General features: G+C 46.3%; 1 protein-coding gene across 4 annotated transcripts in view; it reads left to right on the top strand.

The window, feature by feature from the left end:
• Window positions 1-27740, top strand: part of ARHGEF18 (Rho/Rac guanine nucleotide exchange factor 18) — a 48970-nt gene that overhangs the window by 4802 nt on the left and 16428 nt on the right. Inside the window, exons 2-18 of one of the 4 annotated variants that reach the window (XM_068997467.1) lie at window positions 338-474; window positions 865-1349; window positions 2956-3166; window positions 3808-3922; window positions 4557-4614; window positions 4830-4874; window positions 5156-5236; window positions 5593-5698; window positions 6210-6384; window positions 18738-18805; window positions 20334-20397; window positions 23329-23473; window positions 24220-24332; window positions 24493-24633; window positions 25087-25337; window positions 26061-26186; window positions 27446-27563. In XM_068997467.1, the coding sequence (XP_068853568.1) occupies window positions 338-474; window positions 865-1349; window positions 2956-3166; window positions 3808-3922; window positions 4557-4614; window positions 4830-4874; window positions 5156-5236; window positions 5593-5698; window positions 6210-6384; window positions 18738-18805; window positions 20334-20397; window positions 23329-23473; window positions 24220-24332; window positions 24493-24633; window positions 25087-25337; window positions 26061-26186; window positions 27446-27563 (2439 nt within the window). Of the gene's footprint in view, window positions 1-337; window positions 475-864; window positions 1350-2955; window positions 3167-3807; window positions 3923-4556; window positions 4615-4829; window positions 4875-5155; window positions 5237-5592; window positions 5699-6209; window positions 6385-12853; window positions 12929-18737; window positions 18806-20333; window positions 20398-23328; window positions 23474-24219; window positions 24333-24492; window positions 24634-25086; window positions 25338-26060; window positions 26187-27445; window positions 27564-27740 lie in introns of those variants that run through there. The other 3 variants (XM_068997464.1, XM_068997466.1, XM_068997465.1) reach the window with 3 other exon arrangements.

Below are 27740 nucleotides of genomic sequence, written 5' to 3'. Positions count from 1 at the left end.
GTAACAGATATCAAAATATGCTTAATTCTTTTACTGTGGAAAAAGCCTCTGCAGCATAGGACACCTTATGAAGGTCTGGCTAGGACAGTACAAGCCTGCTCTGTCCCCTTGCACATGCTGCAGGGATGAGGTTTCTGCTGCCAGGAAATCCCTGCACCAGGTTCCTACAGGATCAAGGCTGCTGTGGTCTGGAGATTGCCCAGCACTGACTGTCTGTGAAGGAGCAGAGGGCACATGAAGCACTTCAGCACTGCCTGATGTCACCTGTGGGTGTGCAGCTGGTTTTCCATCCCTCACAGATGTCTGGTTACCTGCTGAGACCTTCTCTGTCTTGCAGGGTCTGACTGCAAGCCGTGCTTACAGGAATTCACTGACCACCACAGCCCTGCCTTGGAATATCCCACCCCCAAAAGCTTCCTCCCATCCCTGATCACTGAGGATGATTCCTTCTGCACCAGCATGGCTGAAGAGAAGGCAAGTGTCCTCTTTCCTGCTGCTACCACCATGCAAGGCAGAGGCCAGGGGCAGCAAACTGGGTGGTCAGCACCATATCCAGAGGGGTTTGTGGTGGAGTAGGAATGGGGGAGAGGGATACTGATCCAAACTGTGAAGGAATACAATATTATATTGCTTCTGCTGCTGGGAAAAATCATATCTACGTGCTTTGCATTGGTGTTGGGGGGAATAAGGCACAGAGGGACCCTGAGGTGGTCGGGCTGGGGCAAGTCTGGCTGTGAGGGGCAGTAGGGGAGGGTGACTATTAGAAAGTCTGGCCCTGCTCTGCACCCCAAGATCTGCACAGGAGGCGTCCCCTTTGCAGGACTGGTGCAAGGCTCTCAGGCAGGATTTGTGCTGCCTTTGCAGGAGGACTCATCTTCCACAGAGCTGGATGTCCCAGCAGCAGACTTGCACGGCAGCACGGAGGATCTCCTCTCAGACTCTGCTCTCCACGGCACAGAGTATTACAAAGATCTGGGACTCCTGAGCCTGCCGACTGCCAAAACAGTGCCAGACACAGCAGCACAGCCAGAACAAGTACCCCAGACTGGGTCTGCCCTTCGCTCATTGGAAGAGAGACCAAGGGCTCTGAGCAAACTGTCTGTGGATGTTGCTTTTTCCAATCCCATTTCCTGCTTGGCCAACTGTCGTTTTCTGAACAAAGGCCACCTGTGCTCCTGTGCAGCGGTGCCAGGTGATGGTACCAGCACTTCTGAGCATCCTGCAGAGACAGACAACGAGCTGGACATGCAGGAGGCCCAGGATTCCTTCCCCACGCTGGTGAGATCTATGTCCACCTCCCGGAGGCACAGCTGGGAGAGCCCTCTGTCACCCGTGGACTGCAGGCGCAGGTACGGAGGGACTGTGAGTGATATTTGATGTACACAATGCAATGGAGGTGTGAGGCTGGAGACATCACACTGCCCGCAGCTCCAGCTGCTGCTGGGTGGTCTCCCTCGCCTGTCAGCATCTGCCAGAGCAGCTGGACACCCACTGCTCATGTTAGGTGGGATGTGGAAGAGGAAGTGCTAGGGCAGCAAGAGGCTTTAATGTCTCCTTGGAAGTAGGAAGACCCTCTTTTCCTGCTGTTGGGGCTGGGAAGAGAATCTCTCATTTCTGTCTGGAAGGAATCTTGAACAGCATCAGTTGCCCCGATGACCTCCATCCTCTGGCTCAAAGGGAATTTTTCCCATCAAAGAGGGATTAAGAGAGCTTTGTTAAATTCGTTTTCTTCTTGTCTGTGAGTTGGTGTGGTAGGGCCTGTGCCTGAAAGCACTGTGCTGTCCTCCAGCCCTCTGCCCTCCACGTGGCTGTAGAGGAGATTGTATTTGTAGCATGATGCTGAGCTCTGGCCGGGAGCAGAGTCAGGCCTGGCATTCCTGCCATCCTCTGCTCCTGCCACATGAATGCCTTGAGCTCCAGGTTCCTCCATGAATGCTTTCCCTGCTGACAAATGTATTGATCTCCCAGCTGACTGGGATTTAGGTGCAAGCCAGCAAGGACTAATTTTATCTCTCCTCCTTATATGGTACCCTAAAATTATCTCAGCCTGAAATCTTGGCAGTTCTTTATCAAGCTCAGACTTTGGTTCTCAGACCTATTGTTGTCCCATGTGCCATGGATCATTCACAGTTTATGCTGTAACAGGCACATGAGTAACAGTGGCATGGAGTGGCTGTTGGTGTCAGGGACACGTTCTGTCCCCTCGATGGGTGATGAAGCACATGTGAGCAGGAGGCCAGGGAAGGGGAATACACCCCACTGTTCCCTAAGCAAATGCTTCCTGAAGCCTGCCTGTGGCAGCAGGAATGAAGTGACAGTGATCTGCAGACAGAACCCATGTAGAGACTAAGATTTTCCACTGAGCTTTATCCATCATTTTGCTTCTGTGTTGTTGTCACTGCAACAGCACTTGGTGGGCAGGACACTGTGGGGCACTGGGGGAGCTGGTTCACCCCTCATTTCCCAGAAAATAATTTTTTTCCTTTCTCAAAGCTGGGCCCTGGTGGGAGCAGGATTTATGGCATGATGCCACAGTGGTGATGTGATAAACATCATCTGCCACTTCTAAATACCCAGAGGGACTTTTCTGGATGGCAGCTGACAGGGCAGCAGCTCCAGGGCAGGCAGGACAGACTGCTGCCAGGGTGGCTGCACAGTCTCAGGGGTTGCTAAGAGATCAGTGTGAGCCGTCCAGCACTAAACATCCCGGGTGACCAAGGAGCTGGGGACGCACTGGTGGCAGCCAGAGAAGCTGTTTTTAACAGGCTCAGGACTTGGTGTCCAGGCTGACGCTTCCTGTCATTTCCTTTCCCACGTGCCTGCTCTGGTGAGCCTCCTTGGCCCAGTTGCATGAGCTCGCTAGGACCACCCAGCCAAGGACATTGCAGGGGCTGTGCCATGCCGGGCACAGTGGGTCAGGTCTGCTCAACTGGCTTGTTCCTCTCCCCTGATTAGGTTCAGCCTGGATGTCACAGAGCTGGGCAGTGACCCAGAGCAGGACGATGTGGAGAAGAGGAGCCAGTCCTGCCTCCAGCCTCATGTGTCCCTTCAGCTGCCCAAAGGGGAACTGGGAGCCTGGAGCAGCAGGCGGGGTGGCACAGTGATCAAAGTGGAGATAGAGCCACTGCGCCCAGACCTCGTGGCCAGCCCTGGCTTGCAGCAGGTGGTGAGTGGGGAGCGCTGTGCACGGGGGCAGCAGGGCAAACTGGGGGTAAAGAAAGCAACACACACAGGTGTCAGCTGCAGGCTGGACTCCTTCAATGCCAGTGTGGAACCAGGAGGTCTGCAGGAATCTCAGCAAGGATGGGCTTTCTCAGATAAACTGCCCCATCTTGTGGGATAAAGGCCCTGGGAGCTGCCTGTAGTACAGCCCTCTTTTCCTATATATTTAGCTGGAATTTCCCTTGTGCAATCTGTGCCTGTTGCCTCTTGTCCTGTTACTGCAGCTCTAAGAAGAGTCTGGCCCTATCTTCTCTCTAATCCTCTGTCAGGTAGTTGAAGACAGCAGTGTCACACTCCCTCACACACTGCTTTGCTCTGGGGAATACCTTTAGACTCAATTAATATTAAAAGGACAATTGCATCACGGTGCTACATGTCCAGTAAAAGTGAGAAGTGCCTAAGAAGGTTTCAGGCATGAGTGCCACTTACTCCAGCCTTCCTGGAGCCAACAAACAGCTGGGCCTAATGGTGTCCCTGCATCATAACCCTGCCAAAACAAGAGGGAAAGGGTGAGCAATCACCTGTGATGGAGGCTTCCTTGGTGCACAAAGCACCAATGATTTCTGTGACTTTTTACTTCTCCAGAAATGTGTCAGCAGTGAAAAGAGATTGAGGTCCAAGTCTGTCCCATCAGCCTGTGAGACCATTGCCTCCCCCCAGATACCTCAGGGTTTCAACACTCCTCTTCCAGCTGTGGAAGGTTGGTATAGACTCTATGCCATTAAATGGGTTCAAGGTGTGATTAAGAAGATAAAAAACAGGAGCCGTAGCCTCCAGAAGTGTGGACAGCCTCTGCTTTCCCTTCTGCATGGTCCCAGGAGCTCCTGAAATACAAAGCCAAGCTGGTTGTGAGTCTGGCCCTGGCTAGCAGGGCAGTCTCAGTTCAGACATGCCCATCCCCAGTGACACACTGCCACATAACCTCCCTGTGGCCGGTGCATTGGTCGCTCCCTACTCAAGTCCCACCCGTGAGGATTGCCATGGAGCAAAATGTACAGGTTTCAGAGCCTGGGAAGTGGAGGGGAGGCTGGCTGTCATGGGGAAGGGCTCTGGGGTGGTACCAGCTCCTACCCTACTGCGAGCAGGACCCTCAGCAGCAAATATAATACAGACTGTGGAGAGGAAGGGTAACACAGAAAAGTGATGCAGCCTTCGCTTCCCTCACAGAAATGTGGAGCAGAATCTCCCTCCCTAACTGCTCCTGGAATTTCTTCCTTACCCATCAAGACAGAGTGGGAGCCCAGCAAGATTAACAGGGTCCAGTTGCATAGATTGCAACGTGGTGCTCTGCAAAGACAAACCAGAATCCCTGCTGAGAAGGTTTTGTGTTCCAGGTGTTGAACCCCCTGCTCTGGAGATGCTGGAGAAGGACCACGTGTCCCCAGACCACGTGTAGGTATTGTCAGTCCTGGCTGGTTTGAGATGCAGGAGATTTTTTTGAGTGTATCTGAGCTACTGCGCATGCAACAGCAAAGGAGATCCCACTCCCTGCTGGGGCATAGCTGAGCAGCTGGTCATAAACCAGTGCCTGAGGCTTTGTGCGGGGCAGAATGTCTGTGCAATGATATTTTTTAATCCCTTGCCTTTCTCTTGCCCCATCCTTGTAGGTTAATTGTCCAGAAGGTACTTCAGGAGCTGAAACATTACCATGGGTAAGTGTGTCTGGGAGAGGGACGTGTGGGCAGGTCACAGGTCTGCCTAAGGCCCACCTGGTAAAGGACTCTTGGTCCCTTGAGGGGCAAATCCCCAGGGTACCAGAATCACTGATTTATTCCAGTGAAACCAGGGTAGAATTGCAAGGAGAAGGGGCATTTCACGTAGCTCCTCAGTAACTCTAAAAGTGTTCCTGCCCCATCTAGAAGATGAGTTTCAGCTGACCCAGAAACTCTGCTCTTGTGTTCTTTGCTGTATCTGATGCCTTTTCCCTGCCCAGGGTGAAGCAGAGAGCTTGTGTGCAAGAAGGCAGCGATTCTTCCCAGCAGAACCTCACTTGGTTTGAGTTCCTGTCTAATGAGTAAGTGAGACAGCAGGTGACACACCCTTTGTGTTCTGAGAGCAGACTGATTTTGAGTCCCATTCCATCAAAGCTCTACTGCCCTGCTAATCCTGTGTGCAGGACACTGGTATCTGCAGGGGTTCAGACAGGAGTGTGGCACTGAATAAAACTTGCACACATAGTCTGAAAGTTCAGCTCCTTATTTGCAAGTGTCTCATTAATAAATGACATGGTCAAAACAGATCCTCCAGGAGATGGAAAGCTCACACTTGGGGTCCTAAAGTAATGCTTCAATGAACTTCATCAGTGATCTCCCTAAGATGGGCTTGGTCAGTGAATTTCCCCCTTTTTAAGATGTTTTGGTCTCCTTTCAGAAATGAGGACAGTGGGAAGAGCGATAAAGCAGAGAAAGGCACAAAGGTGATGCGACGTCTGAGTTCCCTGCGGAGCCGAGTCACCGGATCCTGGCAGAAGGATAAGGTGAGAGAGAGATGTTGAATTTGTGGAAGGAATTGTTAAATTCGTCAAGTAGAAAAGGCAATCTGACCGTAGTTAACAGTTAGCTGGATTGCTTTTGGATGGCTGAGGCCTCTATGTTGGTCAGCAGATGCACTGTGACCCCTAAAGTAGTGGTAGTGCATGGAACTGAGTGCATGGATCCCTGAATTCCAGCCCACCTTGCTCCAGGGCATGTTCTGGATGCTCTTATGCTGCCTTGGTGCATAGCAAGAGGAGTGCCTTGGCTAGGTGACTGCCTGGATCACTCTTCGTGGCAGGAGGAGCTTGCAGAGGGACAGCAAAGTGTGTCCTGCCCTTCATCACAAATAGACTTAGACTAGAGGGACTGGCCCAAGCCTTGGGAAGGCATTTGGGAAAAGCCATCCCACTGTACCTGCTGCCCACCACCTTTCTGCTCGTTTGTACCAGTGGGGAAAGGAACGTGTGGGCAGTGCAAGGCCTGTGACTGAGCTGTGTTCTTCTCTCCTTCCAGGGTAAGAACAAAGATCAGCCCAAGGAGAGAGAGAAGGAGAAAGAGGCAAAGGAGACAAAAGAGAGGTGTAAAGATATCAATGGGCACCAGCTCGTGCCAGGGGTTTTCTCCAGTTGCACCAGCTGCTCACTGTGTGCCAAACCTCTTGGGAATAAAAGTGGTCTGCAGTGCCTGAGTGAGTATGGCTGTCACTGCCTGGCTCTGCCCCAGCCTGCGCTCCCCGCCTGCCCTCCAGCCCAGGCTGTTCTCCTGCCTAAACCAGCCCCCTGGATTGCTTCACTTCTCTGCCTGGCTCGACTCTACCCCACCACCCTGCTTGGCCTGGCTTGGTTGTTTCTCCAAATAGTCTAAATGATCTCTGAATCCTGCCTGGCAATAATTTATCCTCATTTTCTTTGGCCACTTGACCATTTCCTGCCCCTTTCCCCCAAGGAGGGTTCTAGGTCAACTTCTCTCTTTTTTTTTTATTATTATGAAGTTCTGCTTTGCCTGAACAAATATCCCAACGGCCTGAGTGTAGCTGGATCTTTCAGGCTGTTTTTCACAGCTGCAGTGATGTTTCAGCTCAGCATCTGCCCTATGCACGGGCACAGGGATTTCTAGAGCATCCAAAACTTTATTAACTAACAAAAAGTCAAATCTTGCCTCCCAGAACCTGCATGGGTGAGACTGTTGCTTTTCAGCTCTAAGTAGTGCCAGCATGCATGGGCCTCTGTGCTCCCACTGCATCCACTGTGGCATGGCTTTGGCTGACAACCCTGTCCCTCCTCTTTGGGGCAGGTACTCAGGGCACTGAAGAACATTTTAATTCCCAAGGGATTGTCTGTGGGCAGAGAAAATTTTCTGGAAATGAAAGGATTGCTCTCTTTCTCCACCCTGTACCCTCAAGCAATTCTTGCTCTCCAGTGAGCATCTCTCAGAGGCTCCTAAGGTCAGTAAAACCTTTCTGGGGCATAATGGGACTGACTGCCCTCGGACATGTGTGGTGAGAAATATAATTTCCCTTCAGGGAAGCTGGAGGGAAATTGAAAAGGGGCACAGACCTGGCTATTAGTGAGCATTTTTCAGGCACCACAGCAAAAAGTAGGAAGCAGGGAGCTGAATAAGAGCTTTGTGGATATTTAGAGAGAACCTAAATATTATGGGAGGAAGCAGAGTTGTGCCTTGTCATTCCTGTGTGAGGAACCTCCCAGCCAGAGGCTCTGTTTGCAGTCCTGCACACTGCTTTACAGAAATACCTTAACCTGGAAGGATACAGACTGTCCTTGATCCCCATGAGTGTGGAGCCATGCTCTGTATGGTCTTGGGAACTCTGAGGGCATTGTTACTGTGAGTGATTCTCCCTTGGACAGCCGTATGGAGATCTGTGATTTGGAGTTGAAGCTAGCTGTTAAAATGAGAGTGTGGCTCAGCATGGCTTGTCCATCATAAATACACAGGGATTGGACATGAGTTAGAGTAACTTTCACCTTGTTTCCCAGCCCTTCCATGAGGAATGTGTTCTGTCTTGTGAACATTCAGGAGAAAAACTCCAAGGTGGCTGAGGTACTGGTTTATGTTTGGGACTCTGTGACATCTCCTTTGGCTCTTGGCTGCCCAGGCTAACGCAGGTGGCAGAGCAGCACAGCTTGTTTTATAATGCTCTGTTTGCAGTGGCTTGAACTGAGGCTGAACAATTGGGCAGGATTCTGAGATGTCCATTACAATTAATGGCCTGCCTGTGGTGAGAGCTGAGCTGGGACTTGTGGTGAGACAGCTGACAGCCTGAGAGTGCCTATATTTGGATGATGCTGGGCTGAAACCTTTGCAAGCTGCTGCTGAGCTGGTAGTTGATATCAGCAGCTCCCGTTACTGCAGCTCGGAGCAGTGTGTGGTCTCCTGACTAGTCCGTGATAGAGCTATGGAACAGCAAGCTCCGGGGCCACCGGGAAGCCGGAGCAGCAGGCCTACTTTTTAGAAGTGTGAGCAGCTCTGTCAGGCTCAGTCTAAGCCGTGGCTGCTGCCAGGATGTGAGGATATTTGGCTGCGCCTCTTGTTTTCTCCTCATGAGCTCACATTTGACTATCCCTACGCCTTGGCCCCCAGCCAGCCCTCGGCCCGTCGCTGGTCAGGTGCTGCTGGTGCTGTTGTTGTCCCCGTTGTATTTTTAACTGCAGCACCACCACGTGGTCCAAGGAAAAACGGGCTCGTGGAAAACACGGGAAAAGATGGTGGTTAAAGAAGGGGATAAGCTGGAGGGGGAGGAAGGATGGGGGAATGATTACAAGCCTGAGGTCTTTTCACTGTCCAGTAGACACAAAAAGTCCGGTGACTTCCATGGCTGTGATGAGCTAGAGGAGGAAAAGCTTTCTTATTAGAGACACTAACAGCAGGAGGAATTCTGCGTTTAAGTCAGAACAAAAAAACAGTGTTCTGCTGGAAACGTGTGTGAGCTGTGAAGAAAGTGGGCAGCTCGGATAGCCTGGTACACTGTAACTCGTTTCTCTCTCCCACTGATTCCTCCCATCTATCCTCACCCCACACAACACAGAGTCTCCCAGGGGAGGAGGCTGTGCTGTGTGTCGAGGGTAGAGATGTAGGAGAGTCTCTGCAGCTCACAGATGTGCAGTTAGGAGCCTGGCAGGGATGAAAAACAAAGAGGAATGATTGCAGTCACAGGGATCTCGACAACAGCGGCCACCCAAACTCTGCCGTTATGTAAACTATGAGCTGTGAGTCCCTAGGTTTATTGTTCACCTGGAAATGAGAAAGCTCCTCTTGAGCCTTTGCTATCATGGGTAGAGAAGGTTCTGTGCCTAAATTAATCCTCTCTTATAAACATGCTTCCAGAGTTTATGCAACAAGAGTTAGATGAGTCCCAGGGAAGCCCTGACAGGAGGAGAGCTCTCCAAGCAGGCTGTGCCATGGAGGCGAGCCAGGGATATGCTGTGGAATACAGATGGAAGGAGGATTGCTTCCCTTGAGCTTGAGCACTGGGGTAGAGGTGGGTCTTCTACATCTTTAGCTGACAGTCAGTCACTATTACTTCATGAGAAAGACAGAGCCCAGGCCCCCACAGGGGTGTCAGATTGACCATCCTCTCCCAAGGAAACTGATAGCTGCAACTAAAATTTGGCAAGCTTCAGACAAACTCCTTTAAGAGAAGGTGCTCATTTTAATGAATCTTCCTGAACAATACAGGCTGTGCTGGACTGTCCACCTGTCCTAGGCTGACCCTTGCTGGCTGCTTCAGTGCACTGGCTGATCTCTAACTGGTTGCTGTAACAACTGGTCTCCAGGATTTATTTAAGGCATGTTGTGAAAGAGGTTTGGAGAACCATTTCCTTTCTCACAATGAGTAAGGGAGAGGACACGGATTTCCACAGTTTGTCAGGCAAACATCCTCCACCCATGGCCAAGGAGAGGCCAGAATAGCTTTTGGTTTAGACCTGAAATTTGGTATGAAATTCACCTCTCATTCAGCTCTTGCACCTGCATGGTTTTGCTTTTGGATTCCCAGTGCAGTACCAATAAGCTAATAGGTGAAGGATAGTTTTGGCTTATGATAAGGAGGAATTACTTGATTTTCTATCTTGAAATTTCTGTTCATAGCCCACACAGAGTCCTGAGAAATCTGAAAAACAGCAGGCAACCTGGAACTCTGCATTTCCAGAGAGAGACACAGCTGCCAAAAATCTTCTGTTTTGGGGGGGGAAAAGGAGGTTTGGCTGCTGTAACATGATGACAGTGATAAATGGACTGGGAGTCCCACTTGGAATAAACTATTACTGATAGGAGTCCTGAGCAGCTGCATCAGGCTGTGGGTTAAGGTGTTCTGAGCCAATGGAGCAAATGTAAAAGCGGCTGCAGCACTGGTTGCAGAGGAAACACTGGCTGAGCTGAGTGTCCTGACACAGAACTGGCTCAGCCAGCTCAAGAGGGCTTAGAAAAGGAAACCAAAGTACATCCTATTCTCAGTGCTTCTCCTTTTCTGCTTTTCACTTTCTTTTTGTATCTGGAACATCTCCGAGTGCTGCTCCTTCCATTCCCTGATAAATGAGGATCTTGTACATTTGGGCTGACAAATGCATAAGGACAGTAATCAACCTGAGACACATTCAGCAAGAAATCTTTTGTTATTACAGAATTACACAGGATTAGACAGTTGGTGCTCTTCTCTTCTTTGCAATCCAAACCTTAGCTCCAAGCTACAGAGTCTTGGAGCTGGCTGCTGTGCCAGATTTTGCACTGATTTTGTGGCGATGCCCTGAGGCCGCACAAGCACAGCACGTTCTCTCCATGACAGCTGCAGTTGGGCAATCTGCAACGCTTTACTTTTATATTACAGCAAAGCACGAAGTTTGAAGTGCCTAAGGATTAATCAGTCACCAAGTGACATCCAGCTGTTTACCACCAAACCGCTTTATTTAATGGTCATTTCTCTGTAGTGCTGACAGGCCCCAATCCCCAACTGGGATCTCAGTGTACTCAGTCTTGTAGAGAAGCAGCACAAAAGTGAACATTTTGAAAAAGCTTGCAACTATGAGACAAAGATAAAAATAAAATCGATTAAACAGGTGGCAGTGTGGAAATCAGAGACCACATTGGCCCCATGGCAGGATTTCATCACATTTCCAGCCCAGACAGTGGCAGGTTCTTTCAAAGCAGCATGGGAAAGCTGCAGGGTGGATTTTGAGAGGGAAGTTTGTTCTGTAATCATGTATGTTGTGTTTTCAAGCTCAACAGGCAAGTAGGATATGTGTGGTTTAAAATATGACAAACTTTTGATCAGGACTGTAAATCCTCAGATTGAAATCGGGAGGTGAGGTTGGGTGGTTAGCTCTTCTCAGTTTTCCTCCCTGCACCGAGTACCCCAGCAGCCCAGTGCTAGTTACATCAAACCGTATTGGTGGCAGGGAAAAGGTGTTTTTTCCAGCAAGCAGTTTGGTTCTAGGAGTCAGTGCATGGATTTACTGCTAGGGAAGATAATTCCCCTTTGCTCTCGTCGTTTGCCTGTGCAGGGGTCACTGACAAAGGCCGGGCAGGCACTCGCTGTTGAGGGGCGGATAGGGAAAGCCAGTGCTTGCCAACATCTCCAGGCACTGCAGCCTTGCCTTGGCAGGGTGTTTGTAAACACTCCAGCACATTGGGATGGCAAATCCCACCAGCCTTTTAATAATAAACTATGTATTTCAAGTCCCAGGCACTGTGCAAACACATGAAGTGCCATGCTGACGGTGTCACTGGGGTGGCACATCTCATCTGTTAGGGGCCTCTTTAGTCTGGGAGGAGCCATGTGCTCTCCCTGAGGGGAAAGTATGGGCTAAGGGTGGCCATGTGCCCTCCCTGAGAGGAAAACAGGGGTTGGGGGGCCCATGTGTCCTCCCTCAGAGAAGTCATGGGTTCTGGGCAGCCATGTGTCCTCCCTGAGGAAAAAGTGCAGGCTTGGGGGGTGGCCATGTCCTCCCTGAGGGGAAAGCACAGGCTGAGGATGCTCATGCTGTCCCTGAGGGGGACATGCAGGTTGGGGGCCCTGTGCCCTTCCTGAGAGAAAATGCAGGCGATGGGCGGCCATGTCCTCCCTGCAAGAGGAAGGAGCAGACAATGTGTGGTTGTGTGCCCTCCCTGAGAATGAAGCACAGGCTGAGGATGCTCATGCCCTCTGTGAGGGAGACATGCGTGTTGGGGGCCCTGTGCCCTCCCTCCAGGAGGAAGGAACAGGCCGTGAGTGGCCATGTGCCCTCCCTGAAGGAAAGTGAGGGTTGTGGGTGGCTCTGCTTTCCCTGATGGAAAGCGCGGGGCTAGAGGGACCGCGTGCCCTCCCTGAGGGGCAAGTGACGGCTGTGGATGGCTCTGCCCTCCCTGAGAGGCAGGAGCAGCTGGAGTGGCTGTGTCCTCCATGAGGGGAACAAGGTGGGCCAAGGGATGGCGTGGAGGGAGGCGCTCCACCCTGAGGAGTGCCCTCCCTCACGGAAGGCACAGGCTGTGGGTAGTCGTACCCTTTCTGAAAACGCAGGCTTAGGGTGGCCATGTGCCCTCCTTGAAGGGCAAGTGTGGGTCGCAGGTGCTTGTGCACTCCCTGAGGGGAAAGCGTGGGTCAGGGCTGGGTGTGCTCTTCCCGAGGAAGGAGCAAGCTAAGGGTGGCCGTGTTCTCTCTCTGGGGAGTGGGCATGAGCTGTAGGTGCTCATGGGGATGATACCCCTGAAGGGCGGAGGATGTTTATGTGCCTTCCTTGAGAGGAGCGTGCGGGCTAAGGATGCTCATGCCCTCCCTGAGGGAAAAACATGGGCTAAGAATGTCTGCGTGCCCTCCTTGAGGGGAAGGTGCAAGGTATGAGTGCTCTCCCTGAGGGGAAAACACGGGTTAAGGGTGTCCGTGTGCCCTCCCTGAGGGGAAAACACGGGTTAACGGTGTCCGTGTGCCCTCCCTGAGGGGAAAACACGGGTTAAGGGTGTCCGTGTGCCCTCCTTGAGCGAAACGTCCGGGCTGCGTGTGCTCGTGCGCTCTCCCTGACGGCAAAGCGCGGGCTAATGGTGTCCGTGTGCTGTCCCTGAGAGGAAAGCAGGTGCTCAGAGTGTCCCTGTGCTGTCCCTAAGGGGCCAGGACGGGCTCGGCCGTACCGCGGCGCGCAGGCGCACCCTCGTCCCCATTTTCCCTTCCGGGACACGGGGGCGTTTCCTGTTGCTGTGGCGGCGGCTCCCGGGACCGAGAGGGAACCGGCGGCTCCCCGGGGAGTCCGGTAAGAGACCGGGCTGTCAGCGCGCCCGCCGGCCCCCGGCTCCGCTCCCCCCCCGGCCCTAGCGAGCCCCCGGGCACCGGCACCCCCTCCCCGCGGCCGCGGCGCGGGCACCGCTCGGCCCCGGTCCCTGTGCGGGCAGCGGGGGCTCAGAGGGCTCCACGGGGTCCCGGCGTTTGGCCGGGGCAGCGGGTTGATCTTCGCTTTGCCCCAGTCCCGCAGGTTTACAGCCGTCCCGACCTTTGCAGCTCGGGGCTTCAGCTGCAGGACGGGACGCAGCTTGAAAGATGCAGTGTTTACATTAGAAAGCGCTTTTAAGGGCTACCAAAGGAGTGGGAAATGTTGCTGTGTGCGGTAAGGAGGTGAGCGGCTGTAGCCTGTGTGAAACCGGCTCTCTTTATGCCACGGCTTGAGTCTGAGCATCCTTGTGATCATTAAATCCCGCACCTCGTCCTTTCCGTTCTTACACGCATTGGATGTACTGGTGCTGAGAAAAGTGTGGGATGTGCGTGAAAAGACCTTAAATGCGTTAGGAAAAAAATGGTGAAAACTTCCCCTTATCCACAATTGCGAAGACTGACCCATTTTAAATATTCCACGGCCCTGGCTCCTTGGGGAGAGGAGCGGGTGATGATATCAGCTTAGCTTGTGTGTGCTGAAAGGAAACGCCAGCAGGAGCTAGGAGTGGTGATGGATTTTGTAGGAGGAGCGGGGAAACAGGCAGTGATTCGAACGAATAGCTTTCTGAATGTTTCTGGTATTATATTTGGTGTCGCTGCTCTAATAAATAAGCTTAATTTCTGAATATTGTTTGAAGATTTGGTGTATCACCGAGAGAAAAAAGGGCTGCTTCTTAGTTCCTTTGCACTCCCCTCTTAAGGGGGTTTTATGGGAAGCTTTTTTATTTGGCACTTTTTTGTTTAAATTTATAAAAGTAATAGTTTCTCTTTGGCACGGTGAAATAAAAGAAACCCACGGAACATGGCTCTCAAACAGGAGCCATTGGACATTATGTGTTGTAGTTCCACCTACTGTTTACCTATGAAATATTTTAAATACCTTTTATGATTGTCATAGTTGCTGCTTCAGTTCTGTAGTGTTGACTGGGGGAAGGGTTCAGCGTGAGAGAATTGAATTGGGACTCCTGTTTCTTTTAGGATAATATGCAGATTTTATTTGGCATTGTTTAAAAAACAGAACTATTGGTTGTTTATGTGTTTCTGTGCCTAAAGAAAACCCTGTGGCTGCCAGGACTTGCAGTGTTGGGAATCACACAACCCCTCTTTTGCTTCATCCAACTGATATTTTGGCAATAAAACCAGGTACAGTGAGTAAGTAATTTTAGGTTGTTCTGGAGACAAAGAGGAATGCTCTAACAGGGAGGCTGAAACTTGATAATTTAGTGCTGTTGCTGTCTGGCATGGACTGTCTCTGTTTCAGAATGTGAATATCTCATCTCCCTGCACCCTTCCCGTTTTTGGTTTCTGCCTCTGCCTAATTAGGCAAGTGAGAAAACAAGTAAACACCGGCCACCAGAGCCACTAGGACAAAGTTAAATCTGCTCCAAGTTCCTCAAGATACCTGACCTGGATTTACCCGATACAGAAACTTCCTCGTGTTCCACTGAAACTCCTCCTCTTTTCTGAGAAGTTTTATCACTGACACTCTGCTCTTTCTGGAATGCTGTGGTGGTTTGAAATGTTTCTTGGCCATTGTGTTGTGTATATCTCTGTATAAATGCAGAATTTATATTCTGTGTTAATCATTCATATGTGGGTTGTTTCCTTTGTCAGTTCAAGAGGGAGGAGTTCCCTCGCTGTGGTGTAAGGGTGAGGAAGGAGGGAAGAGATTCTCTTTGATCCCTGAAGCACTGGACAGTTGAAAACAGGAAAAAATATTAAAATTATTAATTTTACAAGGAAGCTAATTTGTCCTTGGCTTTCTTCAGCTGCTTGGATTTCACAGGTAGTGAATATTTCCTTAGTTCTGAAGAGAGTTCTTGAACTCCTTGTATCATTAGAATCACTGTTAAAATCTGTCCCTGTTTGAACTTAGCTGCCTTAAAGTATTTTTTTAATCAGTTATTTAAAAAATAAACAGAAAAAAATTCTTGAGATAAGGAAAGTCAATAGTTCAATTTTAGATTAATCACAGCATTTTTGTCTGTTAGTTGTTGTTTGCAAGTGGCCTTTTAAGAGTTATTTTATTGGGCAGTACCGTTCCAGACCAAAGGTCAGGGTCATAGTGCTCATAATGTCTGGTGAGTCATAGATTTGTCCTGGAATCCAATTCTGGAAGACATTTATAGGACATTGGCAGTGTCTGATCCCCTGGAAGGTATTCCAGCTGAGGAAAAAAATGTCTTTGCCTGTCCCTTTCCAGCCAGGTTTGTTGCCCTCTCATACTGTGAACAGGGTGATGCTTTTGAGTGTTGTAATATGTTGTCCAATAAAATGCTCCTAGGTTGTAAATTACTTTCTGTGAGCCATTGGGACAACATCTCATTAATAAGGGAAGGATTTTTATTATACCAGATAGTAAATTCATTACCCTCAGTCATGAACAGGATCTTTTCTGATGTGTATGAGCCTTTTAGTCTTAAATATTTCTTTGCTGGTTGAGGTCCTTGCTTTAGTCACTCATGAGGTCATCTTTGGCACAGGCCCCTGCAAGATGCTTCAAGGGAGTGACAGTCCCTGTAGTAAGCAGATCTGGGATAATGTGATGCTCCCAAAATTCTCAGCCTTAATTCCAAACCCACTGATTAAACCCCAGGAGCAGCCCTGGTGGGTTTACTCAGTTTCCACACTCTGTGTGGTTCAGTTGCTCTGGTACCCTTAGCTGTAGTAGTGGTGCTGCTGTCCCCATCCAGTTGAGGTGACCCAAATCCTTGGGCCTTTTTGGTGTGTTGGCACTTTGTCTGGTGTCGTCAGCACTGGCCAGAGTTGCAGCCCTTCTGCATAGTCTGTATCAAGATGAAATCCTTTGGAGGGTCTGTTTTTCCCCTGCCAAATTAATCTTCTTGCTGTTCAGTGAGTGATTGAGGGAGGAGAAGACAAGGAAGAGCCTGGGTGCAGCCTTCTGAGTTTTTATCTCTGCCTTTCTCAGGAATATCTTCTGTGCCTCTCTTGTTTGGGAAGAGCTCGCTGACAGAACTGTCCTTTTTTTTTTTTTTGGACCTTCCCAAATTCTTGATCTGAATAAGACCAAATGCTACCGATGGTAAATGCAAAAATAATTTTCTTTGTCAGTTTGAGCTTACTGATGCTGCTTTGCTCTGGATGGCTGGAAAAGATAGAAATCTGGTATTTCTCCACACCTGTCAACAACCCTTCATATGTATCTCTGCTCTTAAACATCAGCCTTCATGTGTACAGGTTCCTGTCCCTTCTTCACTGTCCCCTGTCCCTCATTTTTCTCTTTGCTGACCCCTGCAGTTCTCTGATACCATTTTCAGAGAGGCTTAATAAGAATGCAGAATAATAAGAATAAATGCAGAAATCTTACATGCATAGAAAGGAAACCATAGTCACTAGTGTTCAAAAGCTCCTTCTCCTCCTGAATAAGTGTCCTTCCTTCAGCACTGCAAAAGTGTGTTGAACAGAGGAAGCTGGAGCATGTTCTATAAAATGAAATATGCTTATAAAACAGTCTTCTGACAGGTTTCAGATTTCTCTTATGTGGGCAAAAATAATGCCACTTTGAAGTCATTAAGTAAATGCCTTTTAAATTGTCTCATGGAGAATCAGGTCCTTGGATTCAGCTGCAGTTTCCTGCGGCTTTTTTGTAGCATTTTCCTGTTTTCTAGTATGTTCTCCAGTGTTGTGTAAAGAACCTTTCAGCGGTGTAAGGAAGTCATACACAGCACTATTAGATATGTCAGCTGATTAAGTGAAAAATACCTACTGAGAGCGCCACAAGCTGTTCTCTTTAACAGAGCAAGGGCATGATTTTAAAATTGAAATACATTTTTAAGTGAGATCCCTTTTACAGTTACCTTAACAAGGAACCCAAGCTTTTCAAGTAGGAATTGGTCCTACTAATCATTGATAGGAAAAGAATTACTGAATGTAATCGCTGAAAATGAGTAAATGTCAGGGAATATGAATATCTAGCTGAAGTTTGATGTTTCTGGATGACTACATGACAGAATTCTAGATGAGTTAACGTGGATTTCAGGACCGTGTGGGAAGGCAGTGGCTGTAGGAACATCGGGCATCCATCAGACTGCCTGTTCTTCCCTGAAGGGAATCCATCTGTGAGCAGGACTTGAGGCCAACCCAGCCTGACGTAATGGAGAATTTTCTCTATTTCCTTTTGTGCGGTGATTTTTGTCCTACAGTTTGTTTCTTTGTCTCAGGAGAAAAGGGGTTTCCATTGTCAACTACTTGTTTGTTGTTGAGGCATATTTTCTAACAAGTTCTTCGTTCCCTCGTGGTAGGTGGAGGCCTTATCACTGCTGAAATAATGAATATATTTGTTATTCTCTACACAGTTTTAATAAGTGAATAACTTTGATACATTTTTCTCGTGCATTTGCAGAGGCACATACATTTGAAATTAGTTGCGGTGCCTTTTGGTTTGTGGCGTGGGGTGTGGTAGTGGTAGGAATATCCCAAATAAGAGAAGTTGTGGGAGGTGACAGTTTTTGTGGATTTTTTTTGTGGCAGGCACTTGGGAGCAGAACTCTGCACTTCATTTCCCACATTTGGGGAAGTTGTATAACATGTAGGCATCTTGCAGGTCTGTACACTCAGTCTTTCTCTCAGTCTTGTTTTTATATCTTTATTAATTTACTTGTGTTTAAAGCCAAGTAAGTATTTTGGTCCTGTTCTCAGGCTTTTGCTGAAATCATGAAAAACACAAGTGAGCATCTCTCTAGGTTAGCCAGGAGCCTTAAAGCAGATCCCTAGTCCTGCTGCCAGGCGGGGGTGGTTCTGAAGAAACCTTGAATAGTTTTTCCTCCGTGCTTTAAACATAAACTGGCTTTTCTCTAGCAGGTATGGTGTTCATCTTTCCAGTTTTGTTCTATTTCTCTTTTAACAGGCATGTCTGGGAAAAGGCAAATCCTGGTGTCCTTTACTGACTTGTTGGTATCCTGCTTTGCTTTTTATGAAGGATCTTGTTTTATAGATGGGCAGAAAGGCTGCAGAAAATATTTGGCACTATCAGTTCCCCTCCTGTTTTCTCAAGAAGTAGTTATCAGAAGGGAAAAAAACCAGAGATTGGATTTTATTATACTGTTAATAGTTTTATGGCTTTTGGGTGAGAGGACTGCTTTAGCTCCTGTATCTGGGAACAATTCTTTTGTGCAGCTGGAAGGGTGGTACTGCTGTGGTGCTGGTAATGCTCTGATGATTCTGGAGAGTGTTTTGATCTTTAATTTACTGTGGTTACTGCAGCTCCCAGCAATAGTCCGTGCAGAAAGGCAGCTATTCCTGTGGAGTCAAAGAATTGCTGCCCTCTTGACTGGTATCAATTTTGAATGGAGAGACATGGAAATGGCCTTTGCAAAGATGAGGAAAACTGTGCTCCACTGAGTGGAGGTTGGGCAGAAAACTGGTCGTGCATTCCAGAGTGGCTCTTGGTTCTTGCATGTGTGAATTGCACTCAGTTGTTCAGTCTTACTGAAAAAAACTCGAGGGTTTGGTATAAAATCAAGACCAGAACATGCACAACAAGGATGCTTGCCACAACACCTGAGCTTACTCTGCATCTCTTTCAAAATTAAGATCCTTTATGTGTCATTATTCCTTTCCCTGCACAGGAAAGAAGAACAATTAAAACTTTTTTTTGTGTGTGTGCATTTCAGATTGTGCAGTGAATGTCCACAAGAACTGCAAGAGTTTGCTGACTGAATGCAGCAGCATCAGACCCAAGGTGGGCTTTACCATTTGTTCTTCTTTTATAATAACAAGGCTTGATATAGTAAGTTTAATTTATGTGAGTGGTTTAATTTACATCAGTAGAGAATCTTGCTCTACATCTTTGAGACATCAAGTAGTTATTAACCTGTCATTATGGTAATCAATGATAACTTATGGAGGGGAAATAAAGTGAAATGTTTTATTGCTATACTGTAAATTACTTAGCCTGTGTCCCAGAACTGTGACTAACCCTAAGAATGCTCCAAACTATCATTTTTTGGGGGAATATAGTTGAATTTTGTGCCATCTCAAAGCTGATGGAAGAGCATGAGGGGTGGAGGGGAATTTGGTCATAACAGTTGCATACTATTTCTAAGCTGGAAAATGCAGAATAAATTATTTCATTTGGGAACTGTGATGAACTTTGTGTTGCTGTTTATTTTTTATCTCTGTCACCCTGGTGCCTGTGATTGCATGTAAGGTCACAGGTTGTTTCACATAGATGTCTATCTGTTGGGGTTTTTTGTTCTGGTATTGGTTTTGAAAATCATTTCCTCCTCCTTATAACTAATAATACTTGAGGGAGTTTTAGTTTGTTTTAACCTGCAAGTGCTGATGATTTCAGAGACTGATAGCAGATTAGGGAGTACTGTGAGGAGGAAAAGTGAGAGCAGAGCAGCTCAGACCTGAGCAATTAGAGGTTAGAGGAAGTGTGTTCAGCCATTGGTGATGTAGAATGTAACTCTTCTGAGGGCAGAAATGTTCTTGTGGGGGTTTTGATATATAATTTTAAACATCTCAGGGCATTGTGCATTTTCCTTTTAAACCGAAAAATTCACTTGCTCTGATGCTTTCATTTCTCTTCACCACCACTTCACTTCTTTTCTTTCATTCCAGTCTTCACCACCACCCAAAACTTCATGGTTGAATCAGCCCTGACAAACCACTCCTGAAGAGAGCAGAGAGGGAGTGGTGGCACAAAATGGGGTGAAGAATTCAGGCAGAAGTGGGAACCCCAAAGGGAAGCTCCCCAAAAGCCATTTGTTACAGCCTGTATGATTTATTTAATTTCCTTGCATCTTTGATAACTTGTTTTAATATCCTAGTGTTGCAAGAAGGATGAAGTGTAGCAAGAGTACCAAAGGTGCAATTTGAAATGGACAGTCTAAATTTTTGGCTGGATTTGTTTAGTCAGGATTGCTAGGAGCTAAACAACAGCGAAGTGTCGGTGAAGACTGTCAGCATGAAGGGGTTGCTTTCATCTCATAAATTAATTAGCATGGCTTTAATTTAGTTGTAGCTTCACTTTTGGTTCTGTTTCAGCCTGATTTATACCTTGTGGAATTTAATACAAAGGGTTAATGTCTATATGTCATTCGTCTGCCACATGAAAAAATCAAAGCTGTTATTGTGTTAAATCTTTTTATATTCTCAGTGAACATCTTCACTTACAGTTAGTGCTATAGGATAGGAAAAATCTGATTCATTTTGGACTGAAAGTTTGGTCTGTATGTGTAAGAATATTGTATTTTTTCCTATAGCAGAAAGATTTGCAGCACAGACCTTCTGGATCTCCACAAAGTTCGCCCCAGTGCATTTCCCCAGGTTTGTACTAAAGAATGATTTCTGTGCTCAAGGCTTATCTGTTCGATTGTATTTTTTTTCTTTAATATGTTTTAAAGGCTATACACAGTGTATTATTGAAGTATAGAGAAGGTCTCTTTTAATAAGATGGTTTCATTTTTTTTTCTATTGGGAATGGCTTAGAGGCTCCTAGCAATCTCCTGTGTGTTTTTATCTTTTTATCTTTTTATTTTTCTTTATACCTTCTTGCTGTGTAACCTCAAAATATCATGGTGAAAAGGGATCAATAAGCTCGTTTTTCATTGATTGTCTATTCTCTGGCCTCTGAAAAGACTAGAACTGTGAACTTTGTTTTACATCAGATTTTCATAATTGTCTATTTAAAACTTGCCTGCAGCTAGTGGTTGCTAGAAATCTCTAAGACAAGCTAGCACTAATGGTCTGAACATAAGTCTTTGTTGAAACAAAGTGAGGAAAAAGGATCTGGGAGGAAAAAAAAAGCAAGAAGAAAGAACATCTGTATTGCAGCATAGGCTTTGAAATATCTTTTTGCTCCTGGAAAAGACCATCCCAGTCACAGGTGTATTAAATGGCATTTTAATTTGTAGATGGTACAAGGTCTGCATTAACAGAACAGGTGAGTGTCAGAACACAGCTGACTTGGGTGTCTGAGCATCACTCTGGGTGTTCCAGGTACCATTTGCATTGCAAGGTGTCTTCTTCATGCAATGATTCTTCCCAAGAGGCAGCACAGGGGATAATTGTTACAAGGAGATAAGTGGCTGTTTGCATTACCAAGAATGGGTCAGTGCATTTAGGAGACAGTGCAGAGACTAAAATAGGAAGCAATAAGGGCTAATGAAAATGGGAGAAGTTGTCTGTAGGGCTGGTCGGCGAGGAGCTCTGTGGTACCCAGGCTGGCCTGTGTGAGGGGAGCAGCGATCGATGTGGGGCACAGCAGTGTGCAGACAGTGCTAATTGAACTCAGAAAATGGCTTTTGGGCCATGCAGGCTCTGCTAGGCAGACAGTACTCATTTTCCTTAGTCAAAAGCAGAAGCTGGAAATTAAAGGAACAGCTAATAGCCTGGGCATTGTATGTTCTTAGCCACAGCATAATCCTGCAGACTGTAGTGCCCAGCAAAAAATCCCAAAGATACTGTATCAATGTAAAAGAAAAATTCATTTTAAGAGGGGTATAAACTGTGTTGTGTGTTCCCATCCCTCTCCCCTTGTTTCGCCTCTGGAGATTTTTTAGATCTGGCCTATCCTTGTGTAACAGAACTTTATGTTCCTGCTTTGTGGAGCACAGAAAGAGAACTTGATGGCCAATAATTTCGATGCTTCCCCAAATGGAAACAGAGGGACATTGGTTATTAAGCCTTTGTTTAAGAAATCTGACTTGGCAAATCTTGCAAATATCTAATTAGTCTCCTTTTGGGGGTTGGAGGTGATGGAAAGGACTCAGTTTACCCAGTCTCTTGTAGACTGACAGTGCACTGTGTGTGTAGCCAGGAGGTTTTCAAACCCAAACAGGTGTTGGGAAAGGTGTTTTCAGCAGCAAAAGATGTGGTGAAATAATTTCTATTAAATGTCATTGATGAAGCCTCCCTTGCAGCCCCAAAACATCTTCGTCAATGAAGATTAAATGAGAGACAAGCAGGCATAGAGCAAAGGATATGAAAAAATGTGGAAAAACCTGTTTCATGACAAGAACCACAAATACCTTGATTTAACTGCTTCACTGAGCAAGGCAGAAGTGGGAGAGACAATTATTAGTGAAGGTACACTAAGGAGGGCAGGCTGAAAAAGGGAAACTTTTAGGGATGGGTGGGCACCAGTGTTTTTACTAGCAAAGTGATGCATACACCTTGTCTGGGAATTGGAGACCCCCTTGAACTGCTACAGCAGCAGCCCCCTGGTCCTGGAGCAGCCTCCTGGACATGGGACTGGGAGGGGGCTGGGTCTGTCCCTGCAGTGACAGAGCCCTGGGTTCAGGATATCCGTGAGATAGCTCCCACTCCCATGTCCTTAAAAGCTCTTTGAAAAAGGGCAGCTACAGACCTTGTCAGGGATCAGTTCTAAAGATTGTCTGGCTGAGTCTTCATCTTTGACTTCCCTGAAGTTCCTTTTTTAAAAGGATGTATTTTGTCTCCCGTTCCTTATCATTTATTACAGACATTAGTACTAAATAATTGTATCCATTTTTTATAAGTCTATTACAGGCTTCCACGTATTGTCTAATAGTGATTAAAGTTTCAAATATCTTTCCAGTTCACAGTCTGTCTAGATTTAAAAAGCATTAAAAAGCTGCAGTATTAAAATTAAATTTAGCTCTGGTATCTATTATGTGCAGTGTGTGTGCATGCAGATATAAATCGCTGTGAGCAGTAAGCATTGCAAAGAACTTGTGGGTTTTTTTCTGTGATCTCTGATTTTTCTTGTTTGCCATGAAATGTTCTGTGCCCTTATACGGTGGGGTGTGAATAATTGTGTGTAGGTTCTGGTGTTTTACTAAAGGAGAAGATACTTTGCAATTTCCACACTAAATGGGCACAGTAGGGACCAATTTCCTGCACTTCAGACCTGCTGATTTAGCCAATACAGTAAGTTAAGTGGCAGCTTTACATTTCTAGAAGGATCACAGGTAGTATAAAAACAGAGCATCTCTGGGGCCACTTTACTGTGCCAGGTCTGAGGGCAGCCAGTGCTGAGCATGGGGAATACAAATTCAAAAAGCAGCGGCAGAAGCAATGCGATACCAGCTCACCCCGAGCTGTCTTTTTGTGGTTCCTTTTCAAGAAAATGGAATGAGAATGTTTTTTTGGACAATGAGCTCCTGACATCCAAGATCCTGTCAGTTCTCCGTCCGCATTCCGAGCGAGGGCTGAGAGCAGGCGAGCTGCAGTGCACGCCTCATTTTCTGAGTACCAATTCCATTTTTGCCTCTTTAGCCACTTCTCTGAAGGAGCAGCCCCGAAGTCTTCTCCTGGGACCGGATGGCACCCCAGCACTGTCCCGGAACCTCGGGATGACTATCGCCCAAAGAGGACATTCCCAGCCTTCACTGAACACTGCTGGAGCTGTTAATAAATTTGGGTGAGTAAAATGCTTCTTTTCTAATCCAGTAGCCTCAGCTGCCCCGCACGTCCGCAGCGTGAAAAGAAAAACGAGAACTCACCTTGTGTTTCCAAGCTCAGAAGAGTTTTATTGAGCTTTTAATGCTGAAAGTTATTTCCCTGAACAATATGCTTTTATTTTTTGTCTTTAGTGCCTCTGTCCTGTGTCACAAAAGATATTGTATAAAATAGTGCAGTATTTGAGTGTTTCTGTATAGATTATGGTTTTCATGGATATATTTGTCTTGAGAATTGTTGTGAAATTCAGTGATCACGTCTGAGTTCAGCTATTCTAGGTTGGGCTGGTGCTGACTGGTGTAGGAGGCAGCAGTGTTTTAAATTGCAGAATACCTTCATTAAAATAGTAGGCAAACTCAAAGCTATCTGCTATTTTAAGTAGCTGTTTACTTTTGATGTGCCCCAGTTATGTTCCCTTCCCAGTGAAAGTGCCCTTTGTACTCTGAACTGGCTGTGGCTTCTCACCAGGTGATGTCCTTGTAAACTGTCATACCAGAAGTTACAAGCTTTGCTCATGCTGCTCTAATTAAACTGCAGTATTTCAGTGTTGGAGTTGCTAAATTGATTTAACTGTTTATAGAGTGAAGTGATATCTTTTATTTATTTATTGTAAGATAATTGTACTATAGTTTAGGAAAGATGTTTGTTAAAGAAGTCGGATTTTAAAAAAAAAATTATTGTTCTGGTCTAATTTCTTTGGCCATTTAGGCTAATTTCAGGAGACATGGATGAAGGGGATTCAGGCTTTATAAAATTTAAGCAGACTTCAGATGACGTTGTCTCACTTGCACCTTCAACAGCAGACTCCATTTTTCTGGAAGGTATGGAATTTTTGTGCTTTTCAGGATTGTTATGCAACTTCTCCCATGGCTTTTAAGGCAGCACCGAGGTGTTTTTACTCTTGTTGTTGTTACTGATGGTAAAGAGGGATATGGTGAGACAATTTAATGATAGTTGAAATTGAATGTGCTTTTGCTCTAGATGCATATTCTGTGTCCCTCCGGAGTGAAATAGAAACAGATGCTCATGAGTTTGAGGCAGAGTCTTGGAGTGTTGCAGTGGAACAGCCTTATGCAAAAAGGCAAAGGAAAGACGTTATAAAGAGGCAAGATGTCATTTATGGTAAGAGTATTTGTTATTCTTAAAACTTCTTCTGTGTCATAGTGCCACTGTTGTGAAACAAAGCAGAAATAATTTTTGTTGGTTTCCATTTTGACTTGTGCTTGAAAACTAAAACTGAGTGAAGGTTTTCGCGTCTGTTACCTGCATTAGTGTGTGTAATTCCTTGTGTGAATGCCTTTAAGCATCCCACGGGTTTCAGTAGGGCTCCCTAAGCAGCAAAGCCCAGCTGTACAATTAGGGAACAGCTCAACTGCTACTGGGAGATGTCCTTAAATAAGTAGGGTCAGTCACTGCTGGGTTGGGACATTAGCAAGGCAAATTTAAGAGCTTCACATGAGTGATGCAAAGACTGTGGTGCAGAAGATGATCATGGCTTTCAGAGCCTGCTATTCAGTCTCACTGCACAGCATATAAATGACTTTTGATTTTATTTTTGTATTTCCCCTTGCCCAGAGCTAATGCAGACTGAAATGCACCATGTTAGGACACTGAAAATAATGCTGAAGGTGTACTCCAAAGCCATGAGAGAGGAACTGCAGTTCCCAAATGCTATCATCAACAAGCTCTTTCCCTGTGTGGATGAGCTGCTGGAGATGCATGGGCAATTCCTGCTCCAGTTAAAGGAGAGACGAAAGGAATCCTTGGAAGAAGGCAGTGACCGAAATTATATAATCCAGAACATTGGAGACCTCTTGGTAAAACAGGTGTGAATTAAATCCTACCAATCATGTTGACACTATAAAGCTTCTAAAAAGCTACCTGTAAGGGTAGAGTTATGTGATGTAAAGATTGATTTCATCCTGGGTTTGTGGTTATCTTCCCAGTTAATGTGAGAGCTTGACTCCCAGGAATATATCTAGTCACAAATAACATGAAATGGTCATTCAATGTTCTTTGGGCATGTACATATACATGTTGTGGGATATGTGACTTGTTTGGTTCTATTTTTCATCTATTCCAAGAGTAAAGTAACATGTTCCTGGTGTCCATTCCAAACTTGGCTCTCCTTCAGATAATGCCAAACTTCTTAATTCTGATCTTTTAAAAATACAGTCAGGATCCTTTGAACTCATGGCAGCTTTAGCACCATTCTGGCATGGAGTGGATGCAACAATTTCTATCACATATCATGACCTTTTTTTTGCCCTTCAACTTTTACAGTTCACAGACTTTTTAAGTGCAGAGGTCCAGAAATGCTTTTTAAAAATTCTCATAATGACAACCATCATTTAATATTTGGTTATCTTGTGGTATTCCAAGCCCCCACATGTCACACTGCATAAATCTCTCATTTCTGGTACAGAAGAAATTGAAATACAGGAGAGATGTCTCCTGTATTCCAAAAAATCATGTTAAACTTGGGGTTGATAGTGGAGTTAGGTTTACTCTGAATGATTCATGTCTTTCATTCTTATATTTCCAATTAGTTTTCAGGTGAAAATGGGGAGAGAATGAAAGAAAAATATGGTGTGTTCTGTTGTGGACACAATGAAGCTGTTAGCCATTACAAAGACCTGCTCCAAAGCAATAAGAAGTTCCAAAATTTAATAAAGGTAAACAGTAACCAGAAGTCTTCTATTCTGACTGTGCAAAATATACTTCACTGCTTTGGGCTTTGTTTTGTACTTGAGGATCCCTCAAATGTGAATGAGCAGGGTTAGAGGCATATTCTCATTATTTGGTGGGTTGTGAGCTTCTTGTATTTTAGATCTTTTGAGCTATGTGGAGACAAAACCACAATTAGCAAGTGTTACATTTGAGGCAGGCTCTTGAGAGCACCTAGGACTGGGGAATAGAGTATTTGTTCTATTCAGGGCTCTGTCCTGCTGTGTGGCCATCAGGGTAAATTGGTTTGTTAATAAATTAAATCAATGGTAAGTGCTGTTGATGAGCTACTGTAGAAAAAGCAGGCACTCTTAGGTTTTGCTCACACCATCATCTTTCCAAACCCAGAAGATTGGCTCCAGGCTGGTTTGCTGGTCTGCTGCACACTCTAACGTGTGGTTAATAGGAAGGGCTGAAGAGACACGGCCCAAGTGGAAGCTGTAACCTGAATCTCAGATGGCTTTGCAGAGGCCTAAATATTCTCATTTTCCAGTCACCAGTAAGTGATACTGTGTGAACTTTCCAGCATAGCTCTGTACTTATAGCTTGTCTTAGCCAGGCGCCTTTAAAGTTAGAGCCCTTCACTTTCAAGGAACTAAATAAGTGACCAGAGTTTTAAAATATGTAGTCTCAATCCCTGTAGAGAAAGATCTTGGTACTGTGTTCTCCTGCTCTCACACACCAGGTGTGTGCTGTAGCTGCAGTCAGATTAACTTTACAGTCCTCCATTTCTAAACAGGGATGGGTTTCTGTAGGCCAGGCTACTGGGGAACATACAATGGTAAAATAAACATGTAATTTCTTCATTACTGACCTAATTTGACTGGTAGATGTTTGGGTCTAGTTTTAAAAACACAGTACTTTTCTATGTATTTAAGGTCTGACCCTGTTGTAAAGGTCAGTCAGTTAGCAGCAGGCAGTCACACAGTTCAGATTTGGAAGTTTCCCTGATTGACTCCACATTTATTTAACAGTAGTTGAAAACAATACCTAAGATATTTTCCAGTAATAAAAGCAATTTTTTGAATGCTGTCAGCAGTTTTGCTTTGGTAGAAGAGTGCAGCTAATTTCATGGTGCTGTGTCTAGTCTGCAGAAGTGCTTTGGGACAGAAAATACATGAATGGAGAGGGAGTTAGAAGCACTCTAACCCACTAGATGCACATGTTAGATGCACAGTGGGTGTGATGAGTTTGTCTTGTTTTCTAGAAAATTGGGAACTGTTCCATTGTGAGGAGATTGGGTGTTCAGGAGTGCATCCTCCTGGTCACCCAGCGCATCACCAAGTACCCGGTCCTGGTGGAACGGATCATTCAGAACACAGAAGGTGGGATGGTTCCTGGAAGCCTCACATTTGTCTGTTAATCCTTATTCTGCCATGTTTTGCATGTTCTTACCTCAGACAGGCTGGTACCTGCTTTCTCACTTCTCTGGTGGCTGATGATGCTAAATCAGTCTCACCTCAGAGGGTCAGGAGAAGCACAGAATCACAGAATGGTGTGGG

This window comes from Aphelocoma coerulescens, chromosome 28 (assembly GCF_041296385.1).
Source record: "Aphelocoma coerulescens isolate FSJ_1873_10779 chromosome 28, UR_Acoe_1.0, whole genome shotgun sequence".
Lineage (NCBI taxonomy): Eukaryota > Metazoa > Chordata > Aves > Passeriformes > Corvidae > Aphelocoma > Aphelocoma coerulescens.
The sequence above is the reverse complement of the archived record's forward strand: the minus strand, read 5'-3'. Positions and strand labels throughout refer to the sequence as shown.